Source organism: Lupinus angustifolius, chromosome LG20 (assembly GCF_001865875.1).
Source record: "Lupinus angustifolius cultivar Tanjil chromosome LG20, LupAngTanjil_v1.0, whole genome shotgun sequence".
NCBI classification, from domain to species: Eukaryota; Viridiplantae; Streptophyta; class Magnoliopsida; order Fabales; family Fabaceae; genus Lupinus; species Lupinus angustifolius.
Window position 1 is genome coordinate 5,929,084 of NC_032028.1, and position 16,596 is coordinate 5,945,679.

The 16,596-nt window shown below is 31.8% G+C and overlaps 2 protein-coding genes across 2 annotated transcripts in view; both read left to right on the forward strand.

The window, feature by feature from the left end:
• On the forward strand, positions 5,456-14,611 carry LOC109335947 (histone-lysine N-methyltransferase SUVR4). Its single transcript, XM_019572226.1, has 9 exons — positions 5,456-5,750; positions 8,454-8,731; positions 9,062-9,419; positions 9,520-10,145; positions 10,802-11,067; positions 12,302-12,368; positions 12,476-12,526; positions 13,071-13,164; positions 14,269-14,611. The coding sequence occupies exons 2-9, from the start codon at positions 8,549-8,551 to the stop codon at positions 14,322-14,324; spliced, it is 1,701 nt and encodes a 566-aa protein (XP_019427771.1). The 5' UTR covers positions 5,456-5,750; positions 8,454-8,548; the 3' UTR covers positions 14,325-14,611.
• LOC109336600 (protein PHR1-LIKE 1-like) overlaps positions 16,514-16,596 on the forward strand; it is a 4,174-nt gene continuing 4,091 nt past the window's right edge. Inside the window, exon 1 of the mRNA XM_019573302.1 lies at positions 16,514-16,572. The gene's annotated coding sequence lies outside the window, so the exon portion shown is untranslated. The remainder of the gene's footprint in view (positions 16,573-16,596) is intronic.

Genomic DNA, 16,596 nt, shown 5'->3' on the forward strand with positions numbered 1-16,596 from the left:
AACATGGCTGTCTTTTTTTGGTTTGAAAAAAATTTCAATTGGCTAAGAAAATGACCATATAATAAAATTACGATGATAGTAATGCTCAAATAAGAAAATAATAATATAGTAAAATAAATGTTGATAGAAAAGATAAAATATTTGTATATTTTTATTTTGTTAGTTTTATATGTGAAAATATGATATATATATCATTTTTAGATTCACAATTTGGAAAGTAGTACTATTCAAAAAAAATCGGAAAGTAGAAAAATTGGTTTTTTAATTCACAATATAAACATGAAATGACCGTCGTGGGCTTTTTATTCCATAATTCACTTCGTGAATCGATAAGCATAAACTCAGCGTCACCAATCGATTTCTATTCATTAATGTCTACATGTAAGTCCGCTCGTTCTTATTTTTTTATTTTTTGATCTTGTCTTTTTCCGTACTAAGAATTCATTGCATGGAGTTGGTGCATCGCGTGAATTATTATCTAAATCAGTCCTATGCAAATTACTGGCAGAGGCGAGTAAGCCCACATAGCAATTGTAGTTTTACAAAATGAGTATTTTAGCGTGATTTTTTAAATTGTATCAGGGCTTGGTTTAAATTTTTAAGCCCGGAGTACCAAAACCATTACAATTATGGATGGTCTTTGGTCACAACAGTTTAGCTTGTAATAAACTGACAACATTGCTGCCTTTTTTTGGTATGACAAAGTTTTCAATTGGCTAAGAAAATGACCATATAATAAAATTATGATGGAAGTAATGCTCAAATAAGGAAATAATAGTATAAGAAAATTTATTTTCATAGAAAGGACAAAATATTTATATATATATATATATATATATCATATTTTCACATATAAAACTAACAAAAATAAAAATATAGAAATCGAAAAGTAGGAAAACAGGTTTTTTAATTCACAATATAAACATGAAATGAGTGTCGCGGGCTTTTTATTCCACAATTCACTTTGTGAATCGATAAGCATAAACTGAGCGACGCCAGTTGATTACTCTTCATTAATGTTTACACGTAAGTCCTCTTGTTCTTGTTTTTGTTTTTTCATCATGTCTTTTACCATACTAAGAATTCATTGAATGGCGTTGGTGGATTTAGCCCCAAGTAGAATGGAGTTAAACCCCCAAAAGAAATTGACAATTACGAATTTAGGAGTGGTTTAACTTGCAAGGATATAAACACTTTGATCAAAATGCATAGGTTTTATTACTTTTCTTAATTCTATCAGGTGAGAGCTGCGTGAATTATTATCTAAATCTGTCCAATTCGGATTACGAGCTAGGCGAGCAAGCCCACATATCAATCGTAGTTTTACAAAATGAGTTTTTAGCGTGATTTTTTAAATTATTTCAGGGACTAGTTTAAAATTTTAAGCCTGAAGTACCAAAGTTTGATCACAACAGTTTAGCATATAATAAACTGACAACATTGTTGCCTTTTTTTGTATGACAAAGTTTTCAATTGGGTATGAAAATGACCTCATAATAAAATTATGATGGAAGTAATTGTCAAATAAGGAAATAATAATATAAGAAAAATAATATCCATAGAAAATAGAAAATATTTGTAGATTTTTATTTTGTTAGTTTTATATGTGAAAATATTTTCAGGGCCTAGTTTAAAATTTTTAGCCTGCAATACCAAAACCATGACAATTATGGATGGCTTTTGGTCACAACAGTTTAGCTTATAATAAACTGACAACATTGCTGCATTTTTTGGTATGACAAAGTTTTCAATTAGCTAAGAAAGTGACCACATAATAAAATTATGATGGAAGTAAAGCTCAAATAAGGAAATAATAATATAAGAAAATTAATGTTCATAGAAAAGACAAAATATTTGTATATTTTTATTTTGTTAGTTTTTATATGTGGAAATATGATATATATATATATAATATATATCATTTTTTTAGATTCACAATTCGGAAAGTTGGAAAATAGGTTTTTTAATTCACAATATGAACATGAAATGAGTGTCGTATGCTTTTTATTCCACAATTCACTTCGTGAATCGATAAGTATAAACTGAGTGTCGCCAATCGATTTCTCTTCATTAATGTTTGGAGGTAAGTCTCCTTGTTCTTGTTTTTATTTTTTCATCTTACCTTTTACCATACTAAGAATTCATTGAATGGTGTTGATCCCTTTAGCCCCAAGTAGAGTGGAGTTAAACCCTTATACCAAAATTGACAATTACAGATTTAGGAGTGGTTCAGCTTGCAAGAATATAAGTACTTTGATCGAAATGCATAGGTTTTAATATTTTACCTAATTCTATTAGGTGGGAGTCGCATGAATTATTATCTAAATCCGCCCTATATGAAATAGGGGCTGAGGCAAGCAAGACCGCATAACAATCATAGTTTTACAAAATCAGTTTTTTAGCGTGATTTTTTAAATTATTTTAGGGTCTAGTTTAAATTTTTAAGTCTGAAGTACCAAAACCATGACAATCATGGATGGTCTTTGGTCAAGCAGTTTAGCTTATAATAAACTGGCAACATTGCTGCCTTTTTTTGGTAAGACAAAGTTTTCAATTGGCTAAGAAAATGAACGCATAATAAAATTATGATGGAAGTAATGCTCAAATAAGGAAATAATAGTATAAGAAAATTAATGTTGATAGAAAAGACAAAATATTTTTATATTTTTATTTTATTAGTTTTATATGTGAAAATATGATATATATATATATATATATATATATCATTTTTAGACTCACAATTCGGAAAGTAGGAAAATAAGATTTTTAATTTACAATAAAAACATGAAATGAGCGCAGCAGACTTTTTATTCCATAATTCACTTCGTGAATTGATAAGCATGAATTGAGCATCGCTAATCGATTTCTCTTCATTAATGTCTACAAGTAAGTTCGCTTGTTCTTGTTTTTGTTTTTTCATCTTATGTTTTACCATACTGAGAATTTATTGAATGACGTTGGTGCATTTAGCCCTAAGTAGAGTAGAGTTAAAAAATCCAAACAAAAATTGACAATTACGAATTTAGGAGTGGTTCATCTTGCAAGGATATAAGCACTTTGATCCAAATACATAGGTTTTATTACTTTTCCTAATTCTATTAGACGGGACCCATGTGAGTTAGTGGTTCACTCATGTCAACAATTTCCCTTAGTAGGTGATTTGTGAGTATCTCTTTATGTCCTTACCAAGATTTGTGGCATGCCTTGGCCTTTGAAAGAGTGTAGCTTCTTGTCCCTTTAAATTTGAATGACAAAAATTGTGATTTTCCTTTAATTCTTTTTATTTATATTGTTTCATATGTTGTGTTCTAGAATAATATGTTGATCCTTTTCATTTATGGGCTGAGGCGAGCAAGCCCGCATAGCAATCATAATTTTAAAAAATGAGTTTTTTAGGATGACTTTTTAAATTATTTCAGCTGGTTTAAATTTTTAGCTTGAAGTACCAATACCATGACAATAGTGGATGGCCTTTTGTCACAACAGTTTAACTTATAATAAACTGACAACATTATGTTCATAGAAAAGACGAAATATTTGTATATTTTTATTTTGTTAGTTTTATATGTGAAAATATGATATATATATATATATATCATTTTTAGATTCACAATTCGGAAAGTAGTACTGATAAAATAAATCAGAAAGTAGGAAATTAGGTTTTTTAATTCACAATATAAACATAAAACGGGTGCCGCTAGCTTTTTATTCCACAATTCACTTCGTGAATCGATAAGCATAAACTTAGCGTCGCTAATCGATTTCTATTCATTAATGTCTATAGGTAAGTCCACTTGTTCTTGTTTTTTGTTCTTTGATCTTGTCTTTTACCATACTAAGAATTCATTGAATGTCGTTGGTGCATTTAGCCCCAAGTAGAGTGGAGTTAAACCCCTCAAACAATAATTGACAATTACGGGTTTAGGAGTGGTTCAGCTTGCAAGGATATAAGCACTTTGGTCGAAGTACATAAGTTTTATTACTTTTCCTAATTCTATTAGGTAGGAGCCGCTTGAATTATTATCTAAATTTGCCCTATGCAGATTAAGGCTTGAGGCGAGCAAGCCCACATAGCAATCGTAGTTTTACAAAGTGAGTTTTTTAGTGTGATTTTTTAAATTATTTCAGGGCCTGGTTTAAAATTTTAAGCTTGAAGTACCAAAATCATGACAATCATGGATGGCCTTTGGTGAGAATAGTTTAGCTTATAATAAACCGACAACCTTGCTGTCTTTTTTTTGTATGACAAAGTTTTCAATTGGCTAAGAAAATGACCACATAATAAAATTTTGATGGAAGTAAGGCTCAAATAAGGAAATAATAATATGATAAAACTAATGTTCATAGAAAAGACAAAAATATTTGTATAATTTTATTTTGTTAGTTTTATATGTGAAAATATGATATATATATATATATATCATTTTTAGATTCACAATTCGGAAAGTAGTACTGATAAAATAAATCAGAAAGTAGGAAAGAATAGGTTTTTTAATTCTCAATTTAAACATGAAATGAGCTCGATAGGCTTTTTATTCCACAATTTACCTCGTGAATTGATAAGCATGATCTAAGTGTCGCCAATCGATTTCTCTTCATTAATGTCTGCAAGTAATTCCGCTTGTTCTTGTTTTTTCATCTTGTCTTTTACCATACTAAGAATTCATTGAATGTTGTTGGTGCATTTAGCCCTAAGTAGAGCATAGTTGAAAACCCCAAACAAAAATTGACAATTACAGATTTAGGAGTGGTTCAACTTGCAAGTATATAAGCACTTTGATCGAAATACATATGTTTTATTACTTTTCGTAATTCTATTAGGTGGGAGCCACGGAATTAGTAGTCCACTCTTGTCAACAATTCCCCTCAGTAGGTGATTTGTGAGTATCTCTTTATGTCCTTACCAAGATTTGTGGCATGTCTTGGCCTTTGAAAGAGTGTAGCTTCTTGTATAAGAAAATTAACAAGAGGCTTAAAACCAATTATATAATGAGATCGACCCAACTCTAATTTCAATATAACTCGATCATACATAAAATATTACCAACACCCTATACATTTTTGAGCTATTCTAGTCAGGTCAATTTGTTTTAACATGACTACATTAAACACATCAAAAAAACACATCGATGTCACTTATTTGGGCCTTTCCCTTGTGGGCCACGTACCTTGTGGTGCGCGCAACTGAAAAAAGGAAAGTGAAGATCCCAAAACCTTGTAACAATCATAAAGACACTTAAACAAGGAAACGAGCACACTTCCTCTGCAACACCCATCACCAAAACAAGTCCAAACATGTCAATAAATCAAAACAAAAACTCAACAATAGTAAACCCCACCCAATAAACATCTAACACGTCACCACCTACTCATTACATAAATACAGCGCACTGCACTAAATAAAAAATCGGCGGCTCTATTACTTCTCATGCATTGTACCAATGCAGTTGCGCAAAAAACTCATTCTCGCTATTTTCCCCTGAGATTCTCGTTGCTCCCAAACGCATTTTCTCGTTTCTCAGCTTCAGAGTAAAAACAAGTGAGGGCTTCTTTTATTTTCGTTCTGCATTATCAAAATGCTATTGCCTATTACGTATCCTTCATGGAGAAGTAACCGTCGTAACCATTTACGCAATTTGACTGCGTCAAACTCTTTTAGAAGCTTCTAGAGACTTCGATTTGAAGGTTCTGTTTGATGAAATAGCTCTTCAGCTACCTTGCGTTATCGTTTCAACTGCTTCACTCTCTATGTAAGTCCTCTTTACATTACCTTTATTTCATTTTTAAGTTTAGTTTGGAACGTGGAAGTTTATTTATTCATTTTTATATTGTGGATGTGATAATGATTAGGATTATCTTCTGTTTAAGGCAATTGTAGAAAATTATAAGAAAGCATGTCGATTATTGCGGTAATGGACTCTCAAAAACTGCAATAGTGTGATTGTGAAGAAGGATTCAATGGATGAAAGCATTAGAAAAGAATGATGAATGATTTTACTCTCCTATTTTTAGTAAATATTTTCTTTAGGAGAATAAACAATTTACTTTTACAAGTATACCTTAAGGTTCTGATTGTTAAAATTAGCTTATAGATGTTACTTAGAGATAACTTATATAGTTGTGAAGCTAGTTGTGTGAGATTATAGTTAAAATTTATAATTTTATAATTAGCTGATTGAATTAGTGTAGTTTGGTAAAACTAATTGTACAACTAGCTGAAATTCTTAAATGATTTGGGATACAGGTTCTCATATTGACGGGGAATTAAGATATGAGTTATTTTAAGAGATTATAGGTTTTGAAAAGCTACTTTAACTTCCACACGGTAGCTTTCAAAAGCTATAATATATATTTTTTTAATAGCTATCATCTCTTAATTTTTTATTCACCACATGTCTTTACAAACTTTATCAATAAGTCAATAAACTGGCATCCATCAAATAAATTATAAGTTTGTCATTTGTTTTTTCTTGTTACTTAATTATGCTTGAACAAGAGAAATAGACACAACAAGGTTTTTTCATGTCCTTTAAGATTAACAAATGAAATATTTACAACTGTTACAACCTTCATTTGGATGTCATAAAAATCCAAAGATTTAAAGGAATGGATGCAGTTTTCAATTGGCAAAATGACCACATAATAAAATTATGATGGAAGGAAGGGTCAAACAAGAAAATAATAATATAAGAAAATTAATATTCAAAGAAAAGACAAAATATTTGTATATTTTTATTTTGTTAGTTTTATATGTGAAAATATGATTTTTAGATTCACCATTACGAAAGAGGTTTTTTAATTCACTATATAAACATGAAATGAGTGTCGCATGCCTTTTTATTCCACAATTCGCTTCGTGATTTGATAAGTATAAACTGAGCGTTGTCGAACGATTTCTCTTCATTGATGTCACTAGGTATTGTGAGTCCGCTTATTCTTATTTTTGTCTCTTCATCTTGTCATTTACCATATTAAGAATTCATTGAATGACATTGGTGCATTTAGCCCTAAGTAGAGTGGAGTTAAAAACCCAAATAAAAATTGACAATTAAGAATTTATGGTTGGTTCAGTTTGCAAGGATATAAGCACTTTGATCGAAATACATAATTTTTATTACTTTTCCTAATTTTATTAGGTGGGAGCCACGTGAATTCATAGTCCACTCTTGTCAACAATTCCCCTTTGCTAGGTGATTGGTGAGTACCTCTTTATGTCCTTACCAAGATTTGTGCCATGCCTTGGCCTTCGAACGAGAGTAGCTTCTTGTCCCTTTAAATTTGCATGTTAGGTAGTCAATAGCGCGCTATAGTACCGTAATAGCGGACTGTAGTAGTGTTTTGACTATTACCCGTAACGCCATAGTGGATAACAGTGTAGATGGCTATAGCGCCAGTAGCAGATCAAATAACAGCAAAATTGCAAGGCAAGTAGCGGATCATGACCTGCTACATGTTTTATTGCGAGTGGAACGCTAATTTTATAGAAGAAAAGTATTTTTTGCTCCTCTTTTTAATAGGTGGCTAGTTTTTCACTAGAGTTTTAGGTAATTTAACCTCCCATTCTTTCCCTTTCTACTTAACACATTGATTTTCCTAGGCCATGTGATTTTTAATTGGTAATACCTTTCTTCTTCCTTCTCTTCTTCCAAATTCCAGTTCACATGTTCAATTGCTTACATGTTCTTCATCAGCATAGAACAAAATTGCAAGGCTTCCTAATTCACGAACATTCTCCATCTTTTCTTTAAAAAAATTCTTGGTCCCTGATTGTTTGCTCCATCATCTCTTTATTGATTCTCTTATTAAACTGATTGAACCCAATTAACATCATCTTTGTGTGGTTCAATTTCGTGAGATATAATTTTGTTATGGCATCCAACTTTGAGCAACTCTAAAATCTTTAATACTCATATCTTGATTATTAATTAGGAATGTATCTTTAATATGATCAATTTTAGTATTTATATATGTAGGCTATAAACTATATATTTTTTTCCTTAGTTGTAGTGGTTGTCTTGCTACCCGTTATTCCTCTATAGTTTTTTTGGGGTCGGCTGCTACACTCCGCTATCTGGGATTGACTACCTAGTTTGTATGACAAAAATTGTGGTTTTCCTTTAATTCTTTTTATTTATATTGCTTCTTATGCTGTGTTCTACGAAAAAAGGTTCTAAAATCTTGATATTTCAGTGCAGTGTTGGATCATGATATGTTTAGTCACTGTAATAACACCTTAAAATTATCATTATGTGATATCATAGAATTTTGAGAAAGATGTCATCTAGCATCTTGTGTTCGTCCCTGCTTCTCATTCTTTGCTGTTTCCCTTGATTTTTATTTCCCTTCAAAGTTCCCTTCTAAATTTTGATTAGCTTTAATTTGTTAATACCTTTATTTTCAATGCATTAAACCTCTTTGAGGTGTTGTCAACTAATCCATTTTGCATTATGCAGGAAAAAGGTTAACTGTTGGGGCATATAAAGTTTAATTTCGCTTGATATAAGTGGCTGCTGTTTAGTGTTGAATAGTGTGACTATTACCTGTAATCATGGCTCCTGATCCAAGAGTTGCTAAGGCCTTTAATGCTTCGAGGGCATTAGGAATCTCCGACGAAGAAATGAAGCCGGTGTTGAAATACTTGTTAAATGTGTATGGTGGAAAGTGGGAACTTATTGAAGAAGACAATTATCGAACACTTGTGGATGCATACTTTGAATTAAAGGAGGATAAGGTTTTCTCTAAACACTGTTTTGTTCTTTTATATATTTTATCATCCATTTAATCAATTGTCCTAGGAAATGTAAGTGTTTTAGATGTTAGAGAAACACTTTTATGTGTCTTCATCTAACAACTTAAGTTGTATAACCAAATGGTGTATAGTTCAGTCCTTAACAACTTAAGCTTTTTGAAAGACTTGGCTCAGAAAAATATTTATTAACCCAGTATTTGCATGTTCTTCATTTGAATCTACACCTTTCAGCTTCTTTCCCTTTTTTTGTTTCTACTTTCTTGTTTGTACGTTGTTGTTGATAAGTTGACCCTTCTGTACTATTTGAAATAGCAAACAGAAGGTAAGAAAAAAGCTCCAATCAGTGATAATGAGGGTGAAAGACCAAGACAGAAACAGAACTCAGTAGATGGAGATGAGCAGGATTTTTCAGGTGGCAAATCAAGACAAGTCTCTGTAAAAAGAGATAGCGAAATACAGAAGAATCCTGAAGATCCAATTGATGAACCTAGTATTTCTCATATCCAGAGGGAAAAGATGCTAAGTAATCATCATCAGAAGGAACTAATGACCCGAAGAATTGAGAAACCTCTTACTCTCATGCCAAATGACCGTGTTCAGAATGAGCTCATGGCACCAAGAGTTGAGAAACCGAAGTTACGTCCTGGACCTGCGTCAGCGAGTCAAAGAGGTAATCATGGCAACCATTTTAGTTACATGTGTTTCACTTTTTTTGTTTTGTTACTTTTTATTGTTCTTGTTTGTAACTTCTGTTTTCTGAATCTCTCTAGGCCCAATTAATGTATCTTCAAGTGGAAATGCTCGTATGAAGTCTCTGTCAACTCTGTACCAGAAAGATGAGAAAGGTGAGAAAGATGAGAAAGATGATACACTTGTTACTCAAGATACAAGTGGAATTCCCCCGAAGTTTCTCAGCGACATAACGAAGGGCTCAGAAAATGTCAAGATATCTTTATTAGATGAAACGGGGAGAGAGGAATTGCCAAAGTTTAATTACACACCGTGTAATATAATATACCAATGTGCTAATGTCAACATTTCACTAGCGCGAATTGCGGATCAGGGTTGCTGTTTTGATTGTTCAGGGGACTGTCTTTCCTTACCATTTCCTTGCGCTTGTGCTCAAGAAACTGGTGGAGAGTTTGCTTACACACAACAAGGTTTGCTGAAAGAAGAATTTCTGGAAGATTGCATCTCTATGAAGAATGAACCCAAAGCTCATCACTTTCTGTATTGTCAAGAATGCCCCTTGGAGAGGTTTAAGAACGAAATCAAGCCTGAACCATGCAAGGGGCATTTGGTTAGGAAGTTTATAAAGGAATGTTGGAGAAAGTGCGGATGTGACATGCAGTGTGGAAATCGTGTAGTGCAAAGAGGTTTAACATGCAAATTGCAGGTAATATATTCAATGAATTATCTTCAGTTTGGAGTGTATCCATGTGAAAAATACAATATTTTTAGTTATCCATTGTATATACACTATAGACTTTGAGCCCATGTCTTTTTTATTTTTTCTTAGTACCAGGGTCTATTTTCTTGTAACTGTAGACTTTGAGCCCATGTCTTTTTACTTGCTCTTGGACATCTTACTGAGTATGTCTAAGGTAGGTGTCATGATGGAACAAAATTTGTTATCTCACATCTTACATTATACATTGTCTTGTATCAATGAAAACATAATATAATATTTTAAAATTAAATAAAAATATTATTACTATTTGTACCATTGTCATTTATGTGGACAGTGCATGAAATAAAATATGAGATACAAAATCTTTGTTTTCGGCATGCTTTTATAGATAGCATTTACCTAATTAGAAAGATATATAGTTTCTTCATCTCACTAACCCCACACAGTGGAAGAAGTCTTTATTGCTATTGTCTATTTCATTAGTAACCTAATTAAAGGGAAATGAATATCGATAAAGCACCAGAAAATTGGATTTTGATAGAAAGCCAGTGATTTATATTGCCGACCTTTGTGAGATAATAAGAGTTTGATTTTTGGTGTATATTTGATATGTGATGGTTACATGGTCATTTATTATTCAGGTGTTCTTGACTGGTGAAGGAAAAGGGTGGGGCGTTCGAGCACTGGAAGAGTTGCCCAAGGGAAGCTTTGTCTGCGAATATGCTGGGGAGATATTAACCAATACAGAATTATATGAAAGGACTGTGCGTTATGGCGGCAATGAGAAACATACATATCCCGTAACCCTGGATGCAGATTGGGGTTCAGAAGGGGTGTTAAAGGATGAGGAGGCACTGTGCTTAGATGCAACATTTAATGGAAATGTTGCAAGGTTTATCAATCATAGGTAACTTTTTAATTTGGTATAAAGAATGCTAGATTCATTTGGATGTCCAGGGGAAATAAAAAATAATGAGTTCATAGTCATGAAATACATTTGTGAAATGACTAAACTCTTATACTTCGAGTCCTTATCTTTTAAATTCAATTCACAAGGGTAACCTAAAAGTAAGTAAGTAACCATCCATAATCTAGTAAGTAAATCTCTATTTCTCAAAAAGTGTTACTCTTTCACTGCACGGCTTCAGAGTATCCTTGATGCACAACAAAAACATGGTAGGTACACCTTTATTTTGCTTACATTAAAGACAACTCACCTTAGAACATCATAATCCAATATTTGTGTACGTATCCATAAAAAAAAGGTTTTTAATTTCCATAACCTTATTTTGTAATCTGGCTGAACTCGAGGCAGCTCAAGCCTCAATTACTATCCAGTCTCTTCACGAAATCTTCAGCGATGAAATTGGGTCAGCTTGTTCACTTTCTTTTAAAAAAAGTCCTGTTACCTGAGCATCAACTTTGAACATATTTAATTTTTTACACTAAAATTTTGAAAATAAAGTACAATTTCACAATTTTTTTTGTCTATCATGTTCAGTTACAAGTGTCAATATTTACGGTCTGCTTTCTTTCTCGACAGACTCGTTACTGATAATTTCGAGCTAAGTATTCTCTTATTTGATTTAATTTTCATCGGGATGGATTTTTGTTGTTCCTCTTCTTTGCCATAGTCCACCGCTGTGCAGTGTTTTTCCCTTTGTTTTCTCCTTTTCTTTAGCTTTGATTTTTTATATAAAATTTATCTATGATTTTTAGATTTTGTTAACAGATAACAAAAATTGGATTGTTTAATATTATGATAATAGAAACTCTGTGTTTGATATTACAAGTTTGAATGAAGCCAAGTGTGAAAGTGAATGAGTTGATATAAGCAGATGAACTCATAGATCTAATGTCTTAAAATTTTAAATCACGATATGATATTAAACTCATTTATATATTTCTTTCGTTTAGCTCATAGAAGAATGTTATTGGATATATGAGAAAGATCTCCCAACATTTTGGTTATTTTCAAGATGTTAAAAAATTATTTTTCAATACAAAGTTTCTAATTTTTAAACCCTTAAACATTAGTACCAACCCCTTTTTATAATATCTAACCACGTCATTATATATGTTCCATTGTTTTCTCTTGTTCTTTCATTTTCATCAATTGATCTTTCTACTTATGATTTCAGGTGCTCGGATGCAAATCTGTTTGACGTTCCAGTTGAAGTGGAGACTCCTGATCGTCACTATTATCATGTAAAAATTTAGTTGATTATATTCATAAATTTCCATTTTAATTGATAGAAGATGATGAAAATTAAATATTGGGCATATTTAGAGCGTATTATGTTGCTTGTCTGCAGCTTGCGCTCTTTACAAACAGAAAAGTGAAAGCATTCGAGGAGTTGACATGGGTAAGTGAGTTGGACCAATACAAGACACTTTAACTAGTAGAGCATCTCCAAGCATGCATTTATTCTGGGTTCAATTATATGGAAATTATCATACCACCTTATTTCATGATTATTTATACGACACAAACAACTTTTTATTTCAATCATGAAACTCTTCAAAAGATCATCAAGTATGTTTCATAATTTCACCCACATTTTTATATTTCATTAACTTTATTTTTGGCTTAAATATGTCTTTAATCATTTCAATGTATGAGTGGTATGGTTTTAGTCTCTATATAAAGAACGATCGGCACTCTGTTTATTTTGCAAGACTAAAGACAGGGTAAATTTCCATATAGTCTTTAGTCTTATTATAGCATTCCAATCCTATACTTAGGCGCACAAAAAAACATCCAACTTAAGTATCTAAGCCTCTTGAGTCCTAGTTGTAGACGATAGTCTACCAAATGCCTAAGTTGGTGTTTACACTTTACAAGTCAAAAGTTTCTGTGTAGTTATTTGAGTTTCCTCATGAATAAGACACGTGACAAATTATTTGCAGGATTATGGAATTGACTTTGATGATCATGAACATCCTATTAAAGCATTTCATTGTTGCTGTGGAAGTGCTTTTTGCCGTGATAAGAAACAAAAAGGTATAGCTATGCTATCTATAACCTCCTGTCTGTTTTATGATATAGATTGGATTTTGATGATTATTAATATCTAAAATTAGAGAGTATCTGAAACTTGAGAGTAGTACTAGGTTTATTTAGGAGAGTATCCTCCCAAGGTTGTATGTTTGGACTTAAATACATGAGGAAAGTCTAACCCAAAAGACTAGTCTATTAGATAGGAGAGCCTCATGGCTTAAGTATCACATTGAGTTTGTTATTCTACTCAATATTGGACTCCTAACATTATACCTTAGGGGTTTTTGGTTTTGCATCTCCTTTTGTCATATTTATTTCAAAATGTTTACATGTATGGCAGATCTAAATTTTCTCATTCTGTTTTGAGGGTTGGATGTAATTAATCGTCCATATTATCCAATCAAACTTGTATGTGACAATATCCAAGAACCATAAACAATTTCTCTTGGAATAGTGAGATTGCTAGGCAGTTGTGTGGTGGGTTCTTTGGGATGGTGAACAATGGTTAAAGGAATTGTCTTCTGTTTTTGGGAATTTGTGAGATGGAAGGAAGATAACCTAGTATGGAATTGTGCTTTTGTGCTAGCATGTTGGTGTGTTTGGTTATGCAAGCATTTAAAGATAGTGATTTCTACTGGTAAACCTTCCATTGGAAATTTGATACAGCCTACTAGGAGAATAAGCGACTGCTTGTAGTGTTGGACTATGATTCATATTGATCTGTCTCATGTGAAATGTCCATCAATGATGATTCACTGATTGAGACTCCTTCACCCTTCTCAAGATCTAGATGAGCCTAAAGCCCCAAAACATCAAGAACAAAAAGAAACCTTTTTTCTTCACTCCCCATTCTTAAAAGGAAATGGCTCCTCGAAAAAATAAGTATCTCTAAAGTGAGTAAGTGAGGAATTGAAATTTCAACACATTAAATGAAAGGGAAGATTCAACCTTACTTGCTTATTAAGGAATTGAGATTGTTTTCTTCATTTACTCTGCCAGTGATGCCATTTTGCTAAGCAGTTTCAATCTATTTGTCTCTACCTTAAGACACTTGCTTACATCATATAGAAGATTATGTTGCTAATTCACTGTTAATTTTTTTGGCAGGAACTAGATTTTCGCAGACTAAAAAACCCAGGAAGACATACACACAGATGGAATAGTTGAGATAGTGTTAATTTTCTTGTTCAGTCAGCACTTAGTTGCGACAGTTGACAGTAAATAATTTTCAAGCGACATATTATGCTTGCTGGTGCACTAACATTCAGGGCACTGATATAGATGAGATTTTTTTTGTCCGACTTATGATAGGGAAATGGTACTCTTGTATGATTCCGTTTTTTTTAAAGAAACCTAGCAAAGTGATAGGAAAATAGTTTTAGGAGAATGATTTTTCTTGGGGTTACTTACATGTAAATTCCATTCGAATAGACCCGTTTATCTTCTCCTTGAATGCATTTTGCAGTACTATCCTGATCATGCAATTTCTAAAATCAGATCTTCACCAGGATTCATTTAAAGTTGTAACCATTTAAGGTTTTTGAGTAACAACCATCAATGTCAACTTTGCCGAAATTTGCAGTGATATTTTATCACTGTATCTTTCATTTTCACTAACTATATAAATGCAAGAATACTATCTCAAGAGCTAAGTCCTTTTACAAGATTTCTTAACTTCATATTTTCATAAATATAATCTGAGTTAATTGTCTCGGTAAGCTTACAAATATAAAAAATCATTTATTTATTTTGATTTAATTTTTTTTATGTTTAAGATAAATATTCCAAAAAACTTATTATGGATGATTGAATATTCTTTATAATTCTTAACATAAATAGAAATTACTTTAATTGTCTACTATTTTATAATTTTTACTATATTTATAAATTTACCAACTAATTACTATAACTATCAAATCAAATTGGTTAATTTAGTCAAAGTATATGTATGGGTATTTTACTGATTATATGAAGTATTAAGTGAAAATAATTTTATCATTTCGAATAAATTTTCAGATATTATCTTAACATTATATGGAAAGTCACCCAATAAACATTAAATATATATAAATAAGGACTTATATATCATCATCTCATTCAATTCTCTCATTTTCAATGTAATATATTATTATATGTCAATATTATATTTTTAATAATTACATTTATAATTATTTATTAGATTTGTCCTAACTGGGGTTTGGAGATTTGAGTTTCTATAAATATAAAACACTTTAGTTTATTTAATAATGGTATTCAACTCAAATTTGTGGTAAATTGATAAAGTTGATAGGAAATTCAGGTCTAATTATAGAGACGTGGAACAGTATAGTATGAATGATTTATTCCTAAATGTATATAAAGATGATTATTAGATGGATGTCTCCTCGTGAAGATGAAGACGGGTTTAAACACAATATTAATGAATATCTCTCTTCAATAATGTTTATTATACATAGTGGTGAAATCTTGAGGATGAGAAAAGTGATTGGATTGTAGGTTTCTCTGGCGATGAATGACATGGTGACATGATTCTCGTAGAACTGCTGGCCACTTTGAAAGGATTGGAGTTAGTTTGGTCAAAGAGAGTTACAAAGTTCATATGAGATAGATTACTTGGAGGTTGTTTAAGCTTCAAGTTGCATGCGATATAATCATCTATATCGGTATGTAGTAGAGATTATTGACATATAGGATCTCTTGTAAAGAAACTGAAAGGTTATAGTTACTCATATACCTAAAAATTAGAATTTGTATCAAACATATTGGAGGCTTTGATATTATATAGTTTTATTCATTGTGACTCCTCCTTTAGAAGTTGCACCTGTTTTTCACTTAAATTATGGATGGTTGAGCATGTTTCTTTTCTTTGTTTTGCTTTGTTTTGCTTTGTTTTTTCCTTTTAAGTTAACAATGTACCAAAAAATAATAAATTCAAACAAAATTGATTCCATAAATAGGACAAAACAAAAAATGTAGATATTAATATTTTAACAGATAAAAAGTCGCACAAAATTGATGAAATATATGGGGACTAGTTAACATTAAGAAAATATATAATCACAAGATTTGAAGATCAAATCATCTATCAATTAAAATATTAAAAAAAATCTTCAATGAACTAGATACGGCAAAGCGAATTACATTTAAAAAGTCAGCAAGTTGCAAATTGCAACTGGCTTAAAAAAACAAAATAATAAACTATGATCCAAAGAACCCATCACAGTGTCACCACCCACCTGAATCAAACGGCCCAAAATGAAGATTGAGAACAAAACAAGTTTCCTTTAATCCCTTTCCATTCTCTTTCATAAAAGGGTCAAAAACACACAAACAAATGTTTAATAATAGTCTTATGCGTCTTCTCGTTGGTTTTATGGGACGACAAACCCCACCACGTCATCACCATTAACACGCTCTCTCTCTCTCTCTCTCTCT

What these genes read in the sequence shown, in the direction of transcription:
- LOC109335947 (XM_019572226.1), top strand. Translation starts at nt 8,549, where the DNA reads ATGGCTCCTGATCCAAGAGTTGCTAAGGCCTTTAATGCTTCGAGGGCA. An exon ending in CATTCGAGGAGTTGACATGG is followed by an intron (nt 12,527 to 13,070) that starts GTAAGTGAGTTG and finishes AATTATTTGCAG; the next exon opens with GATTATGGAATTGACTTTGA. An exon ending in CCGTGATAAGAAACAAAAAG is followed by an intron (nt 13,165 to 14,268) that starts GTATAGCTATGC and finishes TTTTTTTGGCAG; the next exon opens with GAACTAGATTTTCGCAGACT.